The sequence below is a fragment of the Strix uralensis genome, chromosome 16 (assembly GCF_047716275.1).
Source record: "Strix uralensis isolate ZFMK-TIS-50842 chromosome 16, bStrUra1, whole genome shotgun sequence".
In the NCBI taxonomy this organism is placed as follows: domain Eukaryota; kingdom Metazoa; phylum Chordata; class Aves; order Strigiformes; family Strigidae; genus Strix; species Strix uralensis.
Genome location: NC_133987.1, coordinates 11,851,392 through 11,873,532, shown reverse-complemented (window position 1 = coordinate 11,873,532; position 22,141 = coordinate 11,851,392). Strand labels below are relative to the sequence as shown.

Below are 22,141 nucleotides of genomic sequence, written 5' to 3'. Positions count from 1 at the left end.
TCTCATTCTACCTTCTTTCCCTCCAAGGAGTAGTGATTTTGTCTCACTCATTATTTTGTATTATTGTGACAAATCTTTGTCATCTTGGACCAGCAGAGAATAGAGTGTAGTAAATGTGGTACTTCAGAGTTATTTTTGAATAATGTGGAGTTAAACATGAAGGAGGTGGGAGGATTCTGCACAGTGTTTTGAGTTTACCAGCTGACTGCTGTTGGTTAATGCCGAAGAGCACAAGTGGCACATATTCAGAAGGAAATGCATTTCATTCTGTAGCAGGACGTGCAGCAGTGTGCAGAGCAAAACCCTAGCCAAAACAAGCAGGCAAAGTAGTAGTTAACACATTTCATTGTGAATGTTTATTTGAATCCTTTCATCTCTGTCTTTGAAGATGCTCCATTTACTTGCTAAAGCAGTTTAAGGTATAAAGTGGGGACCACACAGGCCATGATTGACAAGCTTTAAAAGCGATGCAGGATGGCGAAGTAGAAAGTTGCCAACTAATGTAATACTTTAATCATTGTTGCTGGGCCTTTGCTCACTGTCACCCACTTCAATAAGACAAGTGCTTATGTATTTTATTACATTGGCATCTGAAAACGGAATAATAGCATATTTGAAAAATTACAGATCTGTTCCTGTGATAATAAGCAAACTGGTCTTGCTTGAAAGAACCTGGTTGCTTTAGTATTAAAATAAGCTCCGACATTTCTGCCTGCTAGACAGTATTTCATGTGGCTTGCCTGTGCTGGGAGATTTGTCAAGCGACTGATGAGCTCAAATATCAGCTCTCCTGGAACATCTAGACAGTGCACTGGCATTAGTTTTTCATGATGCTGTTGCTATTTAACAGATAACCTATTTCTAGAAAAAATACCTTCTCCTAAAAAAGGAGGGTACTGTTTTCATGTAAGTCATTAAGTCATCATGCGACCAGCCTTGTGTTGTGTCAGGCTTCTTTGCCTTGAATACGTTTGTCACAGAAGTGTGTGAAATTATCTTTGTTTCTGAAATAAAGTTCAGAACTATGAATTAATGCAATAGGAAGATTCTCTGGTTTCTTTAAGCCACAAGAGATTGGATTCCTTTTTGAATGAAATTGGAATTGTTGACTTCTATTTCCCCATATGCGTGTGCTCCTTTTTTATACACAGAGGAACAGACTGACAGGGTTTGTATTTTTGCATCTGCAGATCAAGTCTGCAAACCCTCTTTCTAGCCCCCACACTAAATTTCTTACTTGATACTTTTTTCCCTTTAAGCTCCACAGCATCAGTTCTGTAGCAGTACTTAAGCCTGTGTTGAATTACCTAAATGGGAGGGTGGGAGCAAAAGAAGGAGATGCCATTAGTTTTGAACTTGAGAGCCTTGGTGCTCATCTAATAGCAGTAAGAAAATGAGCCACAAGAAAACCCACTTACTGAACTCCTTTGCTGTGGTGCTTGCGTGCTGGAAGCTTAGCAAACGTGTGGTCAGACTACCCAAGCACGGTTCTGAGGTTTCAGTTCATTATCATAGAACGTTGTTTCTTAACAGGCTTCAGATCTGGCAGCTGCTTTCACACCCAGCCCCTTCCCGCTGCTCCCTTCAGGCTCTCCACCTCGGCCTGTGTTACCCCCTGTTCTCCCCACCACCTCTCCTAAGCTGCCTTCTGCACGATCCCCATCTTCTCCCCCCAGAAGCCCGGTTTCTTGCTGCCATCCCATTGCTTGTCCTCGTGGCCTCTCAACCTTCCCCTGCTTGTGTTTGTCATCTTCGTTTAAGCTATATGGTCTCCAGGGTGGAGACAACCTGCTGCTCGGGACTGGGGCTCTCCCTTGTGCACCGCCGAGGAGACTTTTGTTGCTGTTCCCAAAAAGAAGCCAGGCCGTGGTTCCCAAGAGCTCACGGCCTTGCCCTCTCTCCCCAGGACTGCTGTGTCAGCTACGGCGGAATGTGGTATCTTAAGGGGACGGTGCAGTCCTGACAGCGGTGGGGGCGGATTCGAGTGATCTCCAGGACGAAAGAGGAAACCTGCAGCGGGCGGCACAGACAGTAATGCCGTGGCCTCGGGGGTGTGGGGCAGGATCTGACCCACTTTGGGGCACGTGGGCATTGCAGACAGTCCCTCCCATCCCAACACACTCACACACGTGTTTGCATGGCTGCCGAGGCGCGAGAGCAACTAGGAAGCAACCGGGACCCTGTCTGCAGCTCGATTAATTGGGGATTTCTAATGTATTTCAATTCTCGTCTGTTTCAATATAAAAAAATAAAACCATATACTGACACAGACATGATGGAAAATCATGGTCTAATACTTTATTTTGTAAGTAATGCCAATAAATTAAATTTGTTTACAAACCTCCCAGTTTTTGTTAAATACCTAGATGCTCTCCCTTGCAGCCCTCCTTAGAAAAAGTCATGTTCGTGGAAACGACAGGCTCGGGAGGGGGGAACAAAGTCCCTGTCTGTGAACTCTGTACTACATAGCAACTGTTCTCACCTGGTGTCTGTGAAACGAGTGATTTGGCAAAGTACCTACAGTTGAAACAGATGTGGAACAACTGCTGGGTTTCTTTTATTGGTGGGGGTTTTGTTTGAGGGGGTTTTTGCATTACTGTATGCAAATACAGCGAGGTAAGTAACTGAGTGCACCCTCTGGAAGGCATCCAGCTGTAGTTATCACATGGCAACAATGTAAAACCTCTATTTTGTGTAATTTTTTAAATAAAATTTTATCTTGAAGGTCAATTCTACCCCGCCTTGTGTTTGTCTAAGAAGAAACAGAAGCTGCCCCCACTCCTTGTATAGCCTGAAGGCTTACGGAGGAAGGAGAAGTCAGGACTGTTTTAGTAGAGGCTAGAGGTAGATGGCAAACTGCTCGACATCGCTCTGCTTGCATCGTGTTCTTTGGGAGTGCCTGGGGCAGCTGCCAAGCGAAGGGCCTGCTGCCGAGGTACGGTAACCCGGCGGGGTTACAGGTTCATCACTGGAGCCTAACTGCAGTAAGATAAGGAACGTCCAACCATCAGCACTGTAGAACGTGGTTACTCTACTGGTCACGTTCTTTACTATAATTTCCATCACATGAGAAGCTCAAGGAGATTCTATTAATTTCATCTACTTAGGTTCAGAAAAGACCGAGTTGAGTTGTTGACCAAAATAAGCAGATTAAGGTAGTTAATCCAGGTAAGATTGGCTAAGAATATTGTTATGGCATTTCACATTTCTGTGGAAAACATCTATTTTTAAACTGCTTAAACTCTACCTTTATTAATAAGCTAGTGTAGTTTATTAATGACATCAATGTAAGTGGGAGGTGATTTAAGTTCAGGCAGCTTTTGCAGCCTTTGTCTTGGTTTGTTGCGCACACCCGTGGCTGACACTTCCCCAGTACAGCCCTGGTGCCACAGTGTTAGCTGTGGCTGTGGCTGTAAAGTCTCTCCGGGAAAAGCACCGTCCAAGAGAAGTTATGAAAGAACCCAGCCTTGGAGTTTTTTATTGCACAATATGTGCAGTTAAGTGTTAAAGTACAGTACAGCCAGAGCTTAGCAATGGCTTGTTACATTACAGAAGAATCAAGTAGTGGTGTGGAAATCTAAGAACATTTTTGCTATTTTTAAAGCATAAAAATGGTATATATGAAAGTGCTCTACATCAGCCAACAGTAATAAACCACCAAAGATCACCTATTTAACCAAAAATTCAGAATTGCTTTTATATGTCTTCTGGTTAGGGAAACAGTGACAGTACAGTTACCCTGATGGCAGAACAGCAGCTCTTCTGCCTTTTGTTTCCCCCCCTCCTTTTTGAACAGCACTGACAAACACCACAACAATGAGGAGAAACTACTTGGTTCCCTCTGGATTTCTAACCTAGACAGGCCTATCCTTTTCCATGTAGCATAACCCTTTTAAAATACAAATTTAATGGGAATTCCATCTGAGCTCTGTAGGAAAGCTGGCAAGGCTAGATAATGCAGGTACCATCTGACTGGCACAGATGGGCATAATTACTAGTTACACATGGAGCTTGACTGGATTATTTATTTGCTTAGAAAAATACTCACAAGATTCAGATTCCCATTTTTAAATAACTTTCAGAATGCAATACATGTTTTAGAGAAACTCCCACAATATGAAGTCTTAATACTGCAACTGAAGGACAGCTATACACGAGCGTAAGAGGGCAGGACGCAGGGCAGGCGGAACTGCAGCAGCAGCCCCTGAACTAAAACTGAGAAGCTGTCAGTGTTCTGCATCAACTGGTACATCGCAGCAACCCAGACAGGCAGGAAGTCGACTCCCAAGAACAACTGACCAAATTAAGCTACGAGACCCTTTATAAGGAAAGGATGTCACCTTTCATTGTGCCTTCCCCCCCGCCCCCCCTTTACCTCTCAGCCTTTGTTTTCTTCATACTTTGAAGCAGTTTTAAAGAACATACTTCTCCCTGTTCTTTGTTTTTCAGAATACATATGAATTACTATTAGGGAGTGGAGGAGGAGAGGAAGAACAAGAGCTGATCCCTGTCTGCAGTAGGGTATGTTCTGGCAGTGTTGTGTCCATCCTCCCACCCCCAGGCAGCATGGAATAGGTCCACACAAGCCGACACTGGAAGCAATAGACAAAACAATACGCTCAGGTTTTATCTGGCCCATCTTCTTCAAGCACTTGGGAGCTTGTGGTATGTAAGATTAAAAGCTATTCCACTATGTCGATGCTACTACTAAAGTTAAATAGCTAAACTGCAACTTTCTATCTTACCAAATACACATAAAAATGTACTTTGCAGACATTCCACCAAAGAACAGTAGGTCCCAAATAACACACATGAATCAATTCACAGTATCTTGCCTTAAGACAAAGTGCCCTACATAAGAAACCATACCTAAACAGCCACGCAAACTTTACATCAAATCCTTTCTTAGTAGGACGACATTTATACTAATCTGTGGGAGAGCTTAGTGCATGTGAAAACATGGTATTAGCTTAACCCAAGCACAGTGCAGCTGCTGTGCCAGCTCTCCACCTTCCTGCCAAAGCAAGTTCAGCTAGACTGCCAGCTTCATGCTTGAGAATCGAGGAGAGGCTGCCCCAAGAGCAGTCAGGGGCTCGCTTTGTGGTCATTTTCTACATCCTCGGAGTGCAGGGCTAGATTGTCACTGCGAACCAAAGGAAGCCGCAGTCTTGTGTTTAGTTCCTTGTGAGAAATACAGCACAGATCTCTTAGCTCTGTTATTTTTGAAGTGGACTAAGGAAACTAGTGTCAGTTACTGCTCTGGCCAGAGATTAAGTGTAGTGTGAAGTAGTAATATTAAGCTATGACACTTGTTTGCTTTACAACCACTAGTTTGTGTGACAGTGCTAAACAACATAAAATCTATTGCTACATAGGTACAGGGAGACTAGCTGTTAACTAACTAGCTTGTTAACTATAGGTCTACAAGCCAATTCAAAACATTCATTTTGAGTGCTCAAGAAATACATCAGTATAAGGGGTCTTCTGACACTCATATAAACGTTTTCCCCTTCTTGACTAACAGATCAGTCATCAACAGAAAACTCAGCAGCAGCATGTCCAATGTTATGGCTGAGAGGAGAGGGACTTGTACTTAGCTCTGTGTTCATCTATTTCTTCCTTTGTTTTTCTGATACAGCTAAAAATTTCCTTGAAGAGTGCTTTATATTCAGGAAGAGCATTTGTGGGAGAGTCACTTAGCTCCACATTTGCAAATTCTTGATTGCTAGCTGAAAGATCACACTGGGTATTGCCCACATGTAGGTCTTTGGAATACTGCTTCAGCGTTTGTACAGCCTTGTGTTTCAAAGAATCTTCATCCATTTGACACTTCTTCAAAAGTTCCTCATACTTCACTTTCAAAGCATTATACTGCGCATCAACTTCATTAAGTACAGAGATTCCTCGCTGCTTCACAGCTTCAGCTCTCCTAATACACGTTTCTTCGTGGCCCCTTAGGATGTCCCCCCCTGCAGCACTGCTTAGGAAAGATTCACTGCTGCTCCGTTTCAGTGCCTTCTTCTCAAGCTCCGATACAGTCAGAAGTCCATCATCTGCTGGGCTCTGACCAAGCTCCCTTTCTAAAGATTCCTTGAATGAAATGAAAAAGGATTCCGGCACCAATTTCTCTGCATTATGGAGTGTGTTTTCAGACTGAAGGATTTGTCGCATTTCAGCTACTTCCGCTTCTAACTCCTCTGCACGAGCCCGATACAAGTCTGTATCAACAAGCCTCTGTTCAAGGTCACAGTTCTCTTTCACCATAAGACTATATTCCTCTTCCATTGTTACCCTCTTCTCTTTTTCTAGGTTAAGTTGGGCTTGCAGAACTGTAACTGCTTTTTTCAAGTTCTCATTTTCTTCTTCTAGAGGACTTAGCTGACTATCCATCGAAGTAATCTTTTCTGCAAACACATGATCATAAACAAAATACCTGCAGAAACAAAGTAAGTATCATCAAATGTAGGAAGTACAGCTGACCACACCTCCTCAGCTTTTCCTGTCCTGGGTAACTAATGACCGATTTGAACTGTGTGCTAACACACCTCCAAGTATACACAGCAGTCATTGGACTGACCTATCAGTCGATTTAATAATCAGAACAGAGTTTGTAAATACTTAAGTGCCATCAAATCAAGCCTCACAGCTTAAGCAGGATGGCAGCTCATTAACAGTTTCAAGTTACAGATAAGCTTATTGAATAACTAGACCTACAATTTAAGTTTAAATAAACATTGCCTCCATGTATCATGCAATACTTTGTCTGACACTCAGATTTTTTCTGCAGCACTCCACTCTTGTGTGACTTTTGTCATTATTGATTTTGGAAAACAAGCCTGAAAATTGACAAGGCAATTCTGTAGGCTGGTATTTCCACAAGCCTTTGGCAGTTTGAAGGAATCCACTTATCTTTTGAATTGTCAAGAAATAACTTCTTTTTAGTCATACAGATTTATTCTACAGTCTTACCTCCACGTAGTGCTGAAGCCCAGACACAAAAGCCTGTTCTGCCTGTCTGTGGAGGTGCTTCACTTAGGAAATTCCCTTCTAGGATTGAAGCTATTCAGCTTTTACCCCAGGTGATTGTCCTGATGGGCAAAACTGCTCTAAATTAAAAAAGCAGCCCAGAGCTCCAGGCACCATTTTACCAGCTTAAGCATCATTTTAACCAGCTTAAGTTCAGGAAAGCTACTGCAGGAATCCTGCCTTCCTTGAAGAGAAAATATCCATAGACATCCAAGGAAAGGGTAAGTTACAGAAAATATTTTGCATTTAGGATGTTTGTTTTTCTGATTATCTGTGTGTATGCTTTTATCTGATGGAAAAAAAGTGGGGTGCAAATTGCTGTAAGCTTTCTAGGTTACAATTTGATATGGTTGGAGACTTTAGGAGAGAACCTTTCAAGACAGAAGGTGGTACCTGCAGTTCCTCTTGCACAAAGAGTAATGTGATCTAGAAGTGTGCCAGAAGCAGTGGCAACACCACACAGTGCAGGACTGTGCAGGTATTTGCTAGTTGAGAACATTAGATCTTTTTCTGGTAGCTTGTTTGACAGCTGTACTTGTGTGTCTTAGTTTTTAAAGCTTTGCTTAAAATAATTTCAGTATTCTCTTTGCTATACAACATAAAAAGTCTTACTGGCGAAGGTCATAGAGCTCCTTCAAACATGAAAAACTATGCATTGATCTTGGCTGGTCAGATCTCTCATGGTTCATCCGGCCTCGTCCAGACTTTTTCAGTTCTTCTACTTGTCGTTGCAGGTCATCTATGTGTGTTTGCAGATTTTCAATAGTCTCTGTCAAGCTAAAAGGTGAAGGACTGCTGTTAAAAACATTTGAGTGTTTAGTCAAGGACATGGGAATTTCCCATCCCCTCATACTGTAGTTTCTTCTCTGAAGGCTGCTCTTTGGCCCCAAGAGACCTTTAAATAAAGTGATCCTTTCAATTTAGCAGGATTGTAGAACACCACTAGACAGAGACAGCCACCCAATAACTACACAAATACACTTGGACTGCTCTTTTTCATATTATCAGCTGCGGGGGGGGGTGTGGGGATCTAGTATAAGTCTGTTACCTTAGTATCTTTTGTTGTGAAGCTCTACTCTCCACAACTAGTTTTTGATTAGTGTCTTCTAGTTCTCTTGCTGTCACATCCAGCTGTTCATAGACTTTTGCATGCTGATCATTCATCTGACGCAAGAGCTCCACTTGCTTTGTGAGGTACTGCAAGACAGTATTGATGTTACTAGTTTACACTTGAAACAAAGACAGGACTACTATTTGGCATTTTTATTCACATTCATAGAGAAACTAATAAGTTTCAGAAATGTAGATTCCAGTGGTTGCTTTGCTAAGTGTTCAGTTGAAAAGGCTCTACCAGTATCCCAGCCAGCTTGCCTCTGTCATGGAGGTCAACTCCCACTCATCAACCAGCCTTTCACCCAGAGGAGCTGGGTTTCTCTGTCCTTGCTGCACCTAGACTTTTGCCAGTACCCAAGCCTTCTGGATTGGGTTTGGCTGTACTGCAGTCGTCACTGATAGAGCCTTGAATCCAGACTTCAACACAGCCCTTAACTATCCACTGAGTCCTTCTAAAAGTTGCAGTGGGCTTCAACAGAAATTTTCTAAGTGTTGACCCAACAATTTTCTCAGCATTAAAACTGAAATACTGGGTAGCACCATCCATAATTAAGTTTCTTTTCAGCTGACCTAAGTTCTTCCAGTCTGAGGCAGCATTAGGTTCAGTAGAACAGAATTTAGGTTGTGGTCACAGCTAAGACAATGTGTGGGCTACTATGTGTCAGGAAGTACAATCAAATTACTGAATTAATTCAATTACCTACAGAGAACTATTCCAGTTACTGTAATCCCAAATAAAGGTCTCCTGCCTTTTTTTTTTTTTTTAAATAAGACTCCACATGAAGTATTCTCATTTTAATCCTCTTTAGTTTTACAATTAAGAGCATAGGCTGTTAAGTTTCTTGAATAATGTCAGAAAGCTTGGAATTCTCAGTCTAAGAGTAGTTAACAATCACCTAAGGCTCTTAATACAAGTGTCTTTTATTGTCCCACCCAGGACATGACTGATCCAGTTCTAAAAATCCACACAAGAGTTTGTATCAGACAGACTTGAACAAAAAACCTAACCCTTTAAATCTGAAATACTTTGTTCTTACATTGAATTTATTTCTTGCAATATATTGTGTATTACTACATGCTACTTACTGAAAAGTAAACTTCAAGTAGGAACACCCAGCAGACTTCTAGGCAGAATTACTTCTCTTTATGTAGTACTGTTACATACTGAAACCTTCCAATATTCTACTTAACCTTTTACCTCATTAAAAGATTGATGGGTTTACATTTTAGGCAATTTAAGAACAGGTAATAAGTTAATCTAGGGCTGGTAACTGCTACAGACAGAATTCTAGAAGATCAACATGGTAGCAGTTGGCTAGATCCTTTTGTAGCCTGTGTGCACATGACAGAGGATTTACACAAAAATAGTACATGGATTAGCAGCAGAATCTCAATGTGACCCACTGCAGATTAACTTTCCCTATTAGTTATTCTGGGAAGGAGCTGGAGATTTTCAGATTTTCTTCAGGAACACCTGCATGGCTAAGCACAGAAACCAGGACTTTGATGCCAGAATTAGATGTTACCACTTACTGCAATGGGCTTTTGCAGAAGTTTTAGATGAATGGAAGAGGTGAAGCACCATTTTCTCCACTTTGCGTCTCCATTGTCTTTAGTGCTGGGGTCAAGTTGGCCTGGTATAACCAGGCCACCAAAACAAAGTATAGATGTGGTAATAAATACTTGAGAAGTTCACATTTATTCCACCTCCCCTGCAACTAAGCACCTAACATGAAGCAGCAGTTGAGACTTCTTGCATTCTACCACATGATAAAAGGAGAGTGTCAGTATTTCTGAAGTTGGAGTGCCAAGATTCAGACCCGAATAAAGTTGTCCTTTCAATCCAGCGTTTACTACATCTACAATGATTAGTTAGTGGCACACGTGTCAGCACAGAGGTCAGATATAATGATCCAAGGCTGTAAAACGCTTAATACGTTAGCGTTTAATATATTAGATGTAATCTTAAGCATTGCAAAACCTTTGACCCTTCCTTTTCCATGCAGACAAGAGAGTACCATATTTCAGAATGATTTCTTAGTGAGTTCTAGATTTTGCTACTCAAAAAATGTGAATTAATAGGGAAAAAAACCCCACAAGGACTTACGCCAATATACTACACTGAAAAAGCTAGTCAAAAATGCAGCAGAGTAGCTACAGGAACAGCTGAAAGATCACCTTTAGGTTACAAAGACAAGCACTTGAATATTTGGGGGGGGAAATCAAGAATAGAGACTGTATGTGCCACTTGCACATCTATCCTGTGCAGTGGGATATCCTGCATTCCCACAGAAAACAGAAATATAGGTATGAAAATAACTGACTGAACTGCTTTTACAAGCTGAAAAGTAGTACTGCACTTTGCATATGCTAATTTTATTCCTATTTGTTTCAGTGAATTGCTGTAACAATCCCTTCTGCCAGTAAGCTAATACATTCAGTTCCTCCATCTTGAGGTTCTCTCTGGGTATTTGAAGAAGGGGTTAATTTGATTTTCTCTCTTCTACCAGAAATCCAGATGCAAGAGAGACTTCTTCGAAGGAAGAAATGTTTTGAGTTGCTAATACACTTTTAAACTGCACTGGGAAAAGACACAAGTTTAAGACAGGTGGTGGAACTGGGAAGACTGTGTTATTACAGCAGATACAAGTACAGTCTACAGGTTCTTTGACTCAAGAAAGTAAGTTGGGCAAATAAAGGTGCAGGCACTACTTATGTCAGAAGCATCACAAAAACTGTTCTCCCACCTCTCTATCCCTCCTCTTGGAGGGAGCTAATAGGACAACCCAATACACACTCTAATGCATGCTGGGGGAGAACAGTAAAGAGAGGAAAGAGGTATCAGATAAAGCCTTCAAAGAATAGTATTGCACAAGTCTTGACTTGGTTTGATTGGCTAAGCAAAGTAAGATATTGAGAAAATAAATTAGTCTGTCACCATCTGAAGTTGTCTGAACCTGGAATACCTGACCCTGCAACACCCCAACTATAGATCACTGCTGGAAGGACACTTCTGGCCACTTCCTGGTGCTGAAGGTCTCTTATGTAGTCAATCAGTGCTAACCCACCAAAAAAGCTTAAGCAAATAAACCAACAGGATATTACATCCTTAATAGCACTAGGCTATTTTTATAAATGAATGCAGCTTAGCAATAATACATTTCAACATTAATATAAATGTATTATTTCAATAATATTTTAAGACAGCATGAAAATACAGCTGCTTATTAAGTAGCTACACTCATTGAGCCAGATGAGTTACCTATCACAACGTTATGCAGTGTTATTTCAACAGGGGTGTTGTAACCATGTTAAACACTTCCTTAAACGTGGTTGTTCATACAGGTGTTGAACCTTAAGTAGAACAGCATTTGTATAGCACTTTGAAGTGTTTGTCCTCTCTAGATCTTAAGAATTAATCTTTGTATAAAAACCATTAATGGCAATGAGTTATTTCAAGTCTCTGCATAAGTAAATATATATTTTTGTAATGCTGCAGCACTAACATAAATATCAGCCATTCCAATCATTGTATCACAGAACAAATAGGATAACAAAGATGACATTTAGCATATAATAGAGGAGAAAGCCAAAGTATGAGGTATAAAACAGAAGTATCTTATCAAAAAGAAAATGACCTGCACCCAGAAATTGTGCATCACCTCATAAAAATGGTGCATTTGTGTTAACATGACTACTATAAAGACACCTATATATCAGTCACCTATATATCTGTAAGTATTAAGCTTAGGATTCTTTAAGTTACCTGTTACCATTACAATGATAAGGGATTTAAATCTTAAGTGGCAGTTGTACAAAATCCACCCAGCGTCCATAACTGCATAAGTACTGCTTGCACAAAGGAACTCAGATTTTGTAAAAATCTAGTGTGTACCAGTCAGGCCATTCCCTATGATTCACAGCAGAACCTAACTGAAATGCTGACTACATTTCCAGTATGTTGTCAGTCAGCAAAGTACTGAATATTTAATAATTTAATTATTAGAGACCATGCATTGCCCTCTAATAGCTGAGAAAAAAATCATTATGCTGACAAATGCTAGGTCTGCAAGAACTCAAGCAATATTAAAAAAAAAAAGCCAAAAATGGCCAGGTTTTTCCACCAAGTAACACAAAGATGAGTGGTTTTGAAAGGGCAATTATGGATTTTTTTTAATCCTGGAAAATACAGAACAATATATCCACTACGTCCTGTATTTAGATACTATTTAAGTGTCTGGTTTTGCTGCTGTTTTTTGTTCTTTTGTTTATGGGTTTTTTTAAATTGAAGTAGACTTTAGTTCCATTTACCACAGCTCAGGTTAGTGGAAGTACATATCCTCAGATTTTACTTAAATCTCTCTCCTGCACTTACTAGCATTTAAATTTCAGTGCTATAACCACTAACATTTTAATATAATAATTTAAATTATTAATTTATCATCATATAATGTCATTTTACCTGGCAAGGTCAGCAAAGTTTAGCAATAAAATAAAAAATAACTTTTCTGTAGATAAAGAAAAATACTAGCTGTCATTAAACAAGCCAAATCCAACATGAAGTTTAATGGCACAAAGCTTCCGGTAATCAGACAAACAGTTCTAACTATGATCAAGCCTATACAGGTCCTCAAATTCTCAAAGTAGGAGAAGTGGTTAAAGATTGTGTAGTATTTTTCTTTAAAGTGTCCATCAGGTGTCAAGAAATTTAGATCTCAACTTCTGTATTGATCTCAACTATTATGTTGCAGGTATAGGTGCCTTAACACTTGGATCCCTTAAACATTTACCTCTATCTCCTGCAGTTGTTCCTGATTTGTTGCATACATTTGCTGTAAAGATTCTTCTAGTTCAGTGTTACGGTCCAGTAGTGTCTTCCCAAGCTCAGCAGCAAGGTGAAGATCTAAACAAAGAAATCACGTTTGCATGTAAGTTATAGAGCCAGTAATATAATCTAATTGTAAAGCATTTTAACCATATACTTGGTCATTTTTTTATTGCTGTCATAACTGCTTTATTTCCAGGACCCAAAAAGAAAGTTAGCTTAAGTAGAACATTCATATACCATCTATAATGCAAGTCTAAGTCAGTCCTGAAACCTAGAAGATACTCTTATTTCATGAAGCTTCCTTAGTTCCTTTGGTCCTTCAGCCACAGGTCAGACACATCCAGCCATCTTCACTTCCCACCATCTGCCTAGTACTGCACCAGCATCTCTACCGAAGGTGTCTGTCAGCTACACTTCATGTTTACAGCACTCATATTTTAGAAGAATAAGCATAAAAGACCCTGTAAATGTTCATCAGGCTAGACCCAGGCCAAAGGTGACTGCACTCTTATTTACTTTGCTATTCTTCCCCATTACTCTTTCACCAAGGAGCTCGGGTCATACAGGATCAAAGTGCTAAATGAAAGCTTCAGATGCTTTTTATGGTGAAACAATAATATCAAAAGACATAAAACTGATAAAGAAATGTAGCTATTCTGCTTTTCAAGCTCATAAACCTAGGAGACAAGAATTGTTTTCTGTGCTCCAAAACATGATTTTAAATGTCATTTGTTCTCAGGCACTTAATCTCAATTTCACTTCAGTCATTTTCAATCACCTCCAGGGTGCAGTGACTGTAGTTGTTTCAAATTAAGAAATAAGTCATCTGAACACTCAGTTCCTTTCTAGAGGGAAGCTTGATATTTGTTCAACAGCATCAGTAGTGCTAGATATTCTATATTATTATGTTTAAAGATGTGTAATTTAAAAGCTAACATAATGCGACAAAGAAACAAATCTTGGTGTTACTGCTAAAATTGTGATTACTCTATGCAGTTTATTACATGTTAAGAATCCAACAGATTTCTGAAAATCTCTGATCTTCCACCTCCTTCCCATCACCTGGACTATGACCAGGTTGTCTCCTGCATGCATGCAATACAATCTTGTTAGTTTTCACATAGAACTAGCATCACTAATGGGAAAGAGACAGAAGAAAAGTCAAGAAAAACTCAGTTTCACTTCAAGAAGACTTAAATTAATGAGACATGTATTGCATCATCTAAATTAGCATCAGCTAAATGAGAAAACACATTCCATTTTCATTTGATTAAGATGCCCTTGTTTTAACATGTTATCTTACCTCTTTCCTGTCCTTTCCCAATTATCTTATCAGCTAGTCATTGTAACAGATAGAACACTGTTCCAAGATTGCTCTGTGCTAACCTTCAGTCTGGCAGCCTGTCCAAAATGATTACTCCATCTACACACATAAGCCAAAGACCAAATTCAGACTTACAAGGACAAGTGAGTAGGAGCATTTGTCTATTAAGTTGTAGATGTCCAATTCTAGCAAAACAACAGCTGTGGTATTCTTTACAGCTACAGTGCATTGTTTCCTACCTTAAGGTCAGATTCTTAGAATAAATGCCACAAAAATTATTTGAAACAAGTCACACTGCATGGGAGTTCCTTGCAGTTTCAAAAGATGCATGACTAGGAGGCACATGGCGGACTGATCTATACTTACGGGTTTATCCTCACATAGCACTTGTTAAGAAACACAGCCTGTTCTAGAGCTGGGGTTTAAAATACTTGGATAAGGAAACCTTAAGGTGTCCTGCTTAAGTTTTTCCCATTTTCAAACAGAGATTGTACATTGTTTACTCATAGACAGAGTAACTCCCAAATAGCAAGTTGTTTGTTCTATCAGATTACAGAATACAATATAGTCTTCAAATCCAGTGAATCTGTCGTCCTGTATAAAATGGAGTCCTGATCCACAGGTTCCCATACTACACAAATCTTCACTAGAAGCCACAATCTTTAAAGCTAGTCAACAATACTGGCATCATTTGAGGCAAAGACTAAGTAGTCCATTCTTTTATTTTAACAGTAGAATAAGAGCTTTAGAGAGGATTTAAGATTATGTTAAAGACATAATGCATAATAGCATTACTTGCTGCCATTTCCCTTCCCAAAGTGAAAGTTTGTTTTGATGTTTAAGTACATTTAGGAGTTGATAGTTTCATTCTTAAATGCCCCCTCATCTACTAAATCAAGTAGCACGTACCACACGGTACTTTGAATACAATGTGAGTAATAGAATTCATGTCATTATACTTACACACTCATTCTGTTCTTTAGAATGGCAGAAACACAAATGAGTTACTATGGGAGAAGCATGCTATTTTGTAATTAAGGCAATTTGTTTCTGAGGGGGAGAATACAAGTGGAAGAGCTCAGGAACATGCAATAAAACCCTAACTGCTATCCCCAGAGAAAGCAAGAACTGCGAAAGAATTTCACCTCTTCTAAAATTAAGAATTTGCTTAGTGTCCATTTTTCTACATTGTTAAGTACCTATAAGCCCTATAATGAGCAAATTTTAAGAATGAGATGTGCAATATATATGTTCTCTAGATACAGAGGGAAAATGGTTAATTCCCATTTCTCAGGAGTTACTGTACAATACTAGAAGCACACTGCATTTTCTGTTGTAAATTTATGTAAAGTAACAGCTAAGTTCTGCCACAGACACGCATTTTTCCTTTTCACCATGAAGATCTAAGCAGGGAGGTTTTTAATAATGCAAACTGCATACGTTCAGATCTTAAGATCTTCATTTCAGTAAATCAGATCAGTTGTACTGGTGTTTTAACAGCTCCATCAGAAATCTCTAAACCAAAACAAGACTTCAAGAATAGGTCTTCTGTGACATTAAACAGCCCTCACTTAGCAGCACTTCTCCACAATCTCTTCTGACAGTGTTACTATAATTGAGAAAAAAATAAAAAACAGTACCAAAATCCTTCTCTTCTACTTTTTCATAACCCACTTAACAAAATGATTCAGATAATTTTCAATGTAAAAATAAACCTGTTCTTTTCAACAGCAAAAGGCATTAGTAGTGCAAGGTACATATAAGTGAGCCTGGTTGAAGTTTACCTAACTATAAAATTAAACTCTTAATTTTTACTTAGCTTCCTATTTCTTACTCCATGTTCAGACTGCCTTCTGTTCTGTTAAAGTGAGGAACAGCAAGATGTAAAAAGAGCAGTCGTATAAAAATTCTTTTTCAAAGGTCAGCACGCTACAGCACAACATGGATGTTGCCGAAGCAAGGATGGCTGTTCCCATCCTTAAAGGAATTCCACGAGCATTCTGTTCTCATGAACAGCATGCCAGAAAAGCCCACCTCCATTGTTAAGGCAAAAGCTTTTGGTGCACACAAAGACTGTCAAAGTTTTTCCAAAACCCTACCCTAATTTAGATTTCAAAGACTGGCTGACAAGGACTTCAAGCTTGTTTCAGGGTGCTTCCTAAGGTTTTACAACCTAGGTTTTCTCATAAACCTACTCAGTTTTTACATGTGCACTGACTAGGTTGTGAAAAGTTTCAAGAGACCTTGATCCTTAAGCATTCTTACTACTCTGTTTACATACATTGGTATTGCTTAGTCTTAGGAGAAGGAAGAGTATCTTTCAGACTCCAGGAATAAAGTGTAACAGAACATTTAAACAAACATTCCTGAAATGCAAAGAAGAAATTCCTTACAATTTGCCCATCAGTTTATTTTCCTCCTTTCCCTTTTGGCAAGGCTATCAGTCACTTCAATTTAGGCTTGTAAAGAGATAATCCCCAGAAAAAGATTGTTCAAATGTTGAGAGAGCATTAGCCAACCCTCAAAATGCACTAACCTCTAGAATGGAATACTGTTTCTTAAAAGCTCACAGCAGAGAGCCAAATGGTGATTATTTCACTCATTTTAATTAAAATATGAAATTAAAGAAACATCAATAAGGCATGAAGTCAGTTGCTATACACTGTGAAGTCTCTTTGTAGGTCTTCTACCCCATAAACACTTACATAGTAAAAACTGCTAAATCATGTCTTCAAATTTTCTACTCTCTTCCCTTTGACAGCAAACTACAGTTTCAGAATCTTATTTAAATTGATTGGTTTGTATCCTAGAGCCATGAAAACATCTATTTTGAGCAAAGAGTACCTAAATACAGCTTTCAAACAGCTATTTTGTAGTCAAAGCATACAATTAGAGACCTATTCCTGTCTCAAAAAAAGTTTCTGCTGTCAGACGCCTGATCTCAGTGTGAAAACTGCTTCGCGAGGAAGAGCTTTCGAAAGTATCGTTCTTTATTGTTTATACTCCAGGAGCACCTACCAATCCCAAGAACTCAAAAACCGTATGGCTGGAGCAGGTTTGCAGGAAGCCACTTCACAGCTTTAAGCTGGCCTTTTAAAACGAACTCGGGATTAATAACAGAAAGTAGAACTAAGTAAATACCAGTCATAAATGCCACTAAGCTCTTAAGGAAATTGCACATTCTTTCCATATCATGACTGTAGAAGATTTTTACTGCAATTATACTTGGTATATTCCTGTGACTCCCTCATCTCTGAAATGGGACTAGCATTTACCTTTTGCTTATAGTCTTTTAAGACCTATTGACAGACCGACATACAGGAGCTATATATGTATAATTATGATGCACAGGGTACTTATTCGTATATTTTAATAAGGAAACTTAGAAAGTTTTTAATAATGGATCTGCAACTAATCGAGCATAGCCACATTTACAACTTCATTGACTGGAAGCCCTTACAAAAAGGCTCAACAGGGCGCAATACAGCAACCCCGATGCTTCCAGCGCCCGCTATTTCCAGCGCCTACCCTCAAGAGCTGCTTTATTATCCTGTCAAGGTGCAACTTTTCGGAGAGCCGCTTCCCTCCCGGGCGGAGAGGGGCCCAGGCACGATTCCACTCGGCTGCAGCAACCCCTTCCGTCAAACAAAGACGGCTGCAATCTTTATCGATAACGGCGATCCCTCTGCCTACGCGCCCAAGGCGGCGGGAAGCACGGCCGTGCGGGGAGCCCGGGCTCCCGGCTGCGACACTCGCGGGGCGGCACAAGCCCCGCTCCCGCCGCCACCCCGCGACCCTCGCCGGCGGCCTCGGCCCCCTCACGCCCTTCCCGCCGCCCCGCCCGAGTGCCCGGCGTCCCCCCAGGCTCCGTTCCGCCGCTGTGGCGGTGCCCTGCGCCCGTCCGCCACCCCCTTCCCTCACACACCCTCCTCACCGCCCCCCGCGGCCCCTTCCCTCACACGCCCTCCTCGCCGCAGCCCCTGCCCTCACACGCCCCCCGCGGCGGCTCCCCACGGCCCCTTCCCTCACACGCCCTCCTCGCCACGGCCCCTTCCCTCACACACCCTCCTCGCCACGGCCCCTTCCCTCACACACCCTCCTCGCCACGGCCCCTTCCCTCACACGCCCCCCGCCGCAGCAGCACCCCGCCGCCCACCGCCTCTCCCCCGCCCCGGCTCACCTTGCTGCAGGTCCTGCTGGTCGTACCAGGGCTCATCCTCGCGGATCTCGAACTCCTCCACCAGGCTGTCGGCCAGCATCGCGCCCCTTCCCCTCACGGCGCGGCAGGCGGACCGGGCGGCAGCGCCCACGCGAACCAGTCCCCTCGCACCGAGCGACGGCGGGGCAGGGCGAGCCGGCAGCCGCTCCTCTCCTTAAAAGCCGCCTCCGGCCATTGCCGAGCGTTTCCGGACTTTGCCGAACCTCTCCCCCTTCTGGTCGGGCTGCGCGAAGCCGCCGGCGGCAACGTGGCAAACTACAGCCACCCGCCCCCCGTCTCCCCGCGATTCAAACACAACACCCTCACCTCCCCTGCGGGAGGCCAATGGGAAGCCGCCCGCCAGACAGATCGAAAGGAATCTCTACCAATCACAAAGCGAATTCGTAGCAAGCCACCAATGAGAACGAAGAGAAGGTTGGCCCGGGCTAATTCCGCCCCGCCCCAGCATCCAGCTGCGCAGCCTCCAGTTAGAGGAGGTGGGTTAGTGCCTGTGGAGGGGGCGGCGGTTGCTGGGGCTCTGAAGGGTTAATGGCGGAGAGCGGGTGCTGTGGGGTATTCCGGGGGGTCTGCGGCGGAGCAGAGCTGGCACAGCCCGGGGTGGGGCAGCGCCACTGCACGTAGGGGAAGCCGTGACTCCTAGTCGCCCCGTGTTGGGAGCCCGCGGGGAGCGCTGAGGGAAAAGCCTGGGACGAGGGGCTCGGCCCCTGAGCCGCGGCTCCTCACCGGCGTCGCGCCCAGGTGCGGGGTCGCGTTCCCGCCGCCTCCGCGGGGAGCCTTGGCGCCGGAGTGCGGAAGGGAAGGAGAGGGGAGAGGAGAGTGTGGCCCCGCTGGAGCAGGCGGCCGTGGCCGCTGCTGTCATGTCTGAAAACGGCGAGTCTCCAGCCCCGCGGCTCCCATGTCGCTCCGGCGGTCACCGCTCGCTCTCGCCTCTCTTCCTTACAAGGAAGAGGGAGCCGTGTCCCGTATCTGGGGAGCTCCTGAGGAGAACCTAGCCTGATTTGCCCAGTTTTAACAGACGAGCACCTCCAAACTTCCAGTCCTGCAAGTTTTCAGTGTCCCCCGCCTTCCAGGAGTCACAGTCCCAGCGCCTGGGCAGCCATGGCATCGCGGGCTGGGAAGAGCGCGGCACGCAACCGGTTCCACTTGCCCTCCTGCTCCAAGTGCCTTTTGTTTGCATCTCCCCTCTGCTTCAGCAGCGTTTGCCCTTAGCATTACCCCTCGGGATTAGGAAAGCGTTTATTCTTAGTTCTGCCTTCATGTGGTTCAAAGTCATGGAAGAAAGATGAGGAAGATAACTTGTGTCCAACCAGTTTGTCAGGACTGGGAGCGTTACGCTGCAGTCTGGGACCCGGTACAGCAGAGTGTGATGTGAGCTAGTGTGCTTCAGTCAACATTTATTATCACTCGGGAATCCACTTTCTTCTTTAGACTCGTGCTCTAGTTTATTTTAGTGATTGTCACCCAGCTCTGGGAGAATAGCAAGTAATGTCATACTGTGTCTCACTGGTTTAAGCAGTCTGTTCCTTTGGCTCATCTTATTAACATAGTTGTAAGCACTAGAAATTTCTGAAACTGATTTGCCTTCTGTGAGTCACAAAATGTCAACACCTGTGCTTTAACCTATTCAATATAAAGGCTGACTATTAAGAAGAGGGAGGGGATACTCATGCATGATTTCATTGTAGTACAATTAAAGAGCACATCTTCTGGGAAAGGAAGTGTGGTACCTCAACTTCTAATTGAACCTGTTTCATAAACAAGGTACAGGGACAGATGTACCAATTAGTGTAAAGAGTTGTGTCAGATCCTGCGTATTATAATTAGTCATGGCAAGAGGCCTGTTTGTGCATTGTTAGAAGGTTTTTGTTGAAAAAAATTCAAATTTCTTACTTTCAAATTTTATGAAATTGAGGGGACTTTTTTTTAATTTGTGTGTACGAAGGCACTGAGGCAAACATGATTTGAGAAATGACTGTTAGTTTGCTGGTAATGTTAGTGTGCAGCATATTTATTCACAGTGCTCATGGAATTTGAGGGAAAGAGTCTCTCAGTTTTCATTTGAAGACCCGTGCAGGGGGCTCCATGGACAAAGAGATTAAATTTCTACCTTTCCAAAGCCCTATTACATAAATCATTAAGTATATTTGTGAAGGCTTGAACACGCACTTTTAAAAAAACAAAAGTGACACTTGTCAATAACATACTTACTGTAATGACTTTCACAGCAATACCAAACTTATTTTAAAAAACAAACATTTCAAATGGACATCTTTTCAATAACCTTATTCTTCACTTTAGGTTTCTCAGTAAAAGTTTGTGAAACCAAACTTGTTACAAAAATACAAAATTTCATCACCTGAAAATGGAATTGTCTCTACAGCTGTAGCTCTCCAAAAAATAAACTTTAAAATATACATGAGAATCATCCTCAAGTATCTAAAAATTCAGTCACATTCTTATAAATAAATTGGGTTTAGAAAAAAATTTGAACCAAGTTGTTGTCAGCTTGATATTTTTTCTTACCTGTAAAGTGAAGTTATCTACTCAATGCATCTTGTTTCATATTAGAGCATCTTAAATATGTACACAAAAATGCATCCACATTTTATTTGCGCTTCAAGAGTTCATTTTCTGTGTTGGGGGGTGGAAAAACTGCTGTTGAATCGGCTGCCTTAGCCAGAACAGACACTTCTTCAGTGCCTACCTGATGTGCGGCTTTTGCCTGGCCCTCACCTGGTGATTAGGAAGTTACCATCCTCCCTCACAACAGCCTGTCTTCAGCCACTTTGTAAACCACAGGAAGGTTGGAAACAGCCTTGGTTTTCATTTCCTGTTTCTTTCATGATCATTTTTATGAGGAGTTCAGGAAGTTACTTATAGATCTGCTTAGCAGACTGAAGAGCAGATATTCAAACTAAGTATTTTGATGGATATTTGAAAGTTGCATTTAGGATAAAATAGTTAATATGCTGAGGAGCAAAGTGTGGACTATTGACAAAAAGCAGATTGTAAAGCTCTGGAGTTAGTGTGCATAGTAAGGCTGAAATTTCAACCTGAAGTATCTCCAAATTAATGGCAGACAGCTGCTTTCAAACAGATTAAAGATGAGTAAAGCCTCAGTTAAAAACATACCTGGGAGAAGTATTTTCTGTATTGGGCTTATAGAATCTAATGTGGTGAAGGACTACCTTTAGGTAGTCATTACTCTGCTTTAAAAGGTAGATGTTCCCCGAAGCTAGCGATTTTCATGGGATAGTTTGTACCAAACATGATGAAGGTAATTCCTAGATAGACGGGAAAAGTCAGCATCTTATAAAATTGTTGTCTGAAGATCTGTTTGATATATTAAAGAACTCTATATTCTTGGGCTGTCTCTGTTATTTGGACATTACTTTGAATGCTGTACATGTGTTACTTGCTAGTTTTTATTTACATGCAGTCTTTTATACAATGAAAATGTTTTCAGCTATTACAAGGTGTTTTGGTTGTTTTATGGTTTCTATTCATATTTCATTAGTTTATTAGGTGAAAATATTGCTTCCATGGCTTGATAACAATTAACATTTAAAAATAGAAGGACAAAACTTGGTATTTGTTTGAAAGAAATATTCATGTAAGTGCATGCTGCATT

The 22,141-nt window shown here is 41.6% G+C and overlaps 2 protein-coding genes across 2 annotated transcripts in view; one reads left to right on the top strand and one right to left on the bottom strand.

Moving 5' to 3' along the window:
• POLR3E (RNA polymerase III subunit E) overlaps window positions 1-2,050 on the top strand; it is a 29,499-nt gene extending 27,449 nt beyond the window's left edge. Inside the window, exon 21 of the mRNA XM_074885554.1 lies at window positions 1,907-2,050. Coding sequence (XP_074741655.1) covers window positions 1,907-1,963 — 57 coding nt within the window. The 3' untranslated portion in view covers window positions 1,964-2,050. The remainder of the gene's footprint in view (window positions 1-1,906) is intronic.
• Window positions 2,051-2,278: 228 nt separating this feature from the next.
• CDR2 (cerebellar degeneration related protein 2) lies at window positions 2,279-18,740 on the bottom strand. The gene is made up of 5 exons (XM_074885555.1): window positions 18,472-18,740; window positions 12,930-13,042; window positions 8,075-8,223; window positions 7,639-7,803; window positions 2,279-6,433 (listed from the first exon to the last, which is right to left on the bottom strand). The coding sequence occupies exons 1-5, from the start codon at window positions 18,548-18,550 to the stop codon at window positions 5,566-5,568; spliced, it is 1,374 nt and encodes a 457-aa protein (XP_074741656.1). The 5' UTR covers window positions 18,551-18,740; the 3' UTR covers window positions 2,279-5,565.
• Window positions 18,741-22,141: the final 3,401 nt, after the last annotated feature.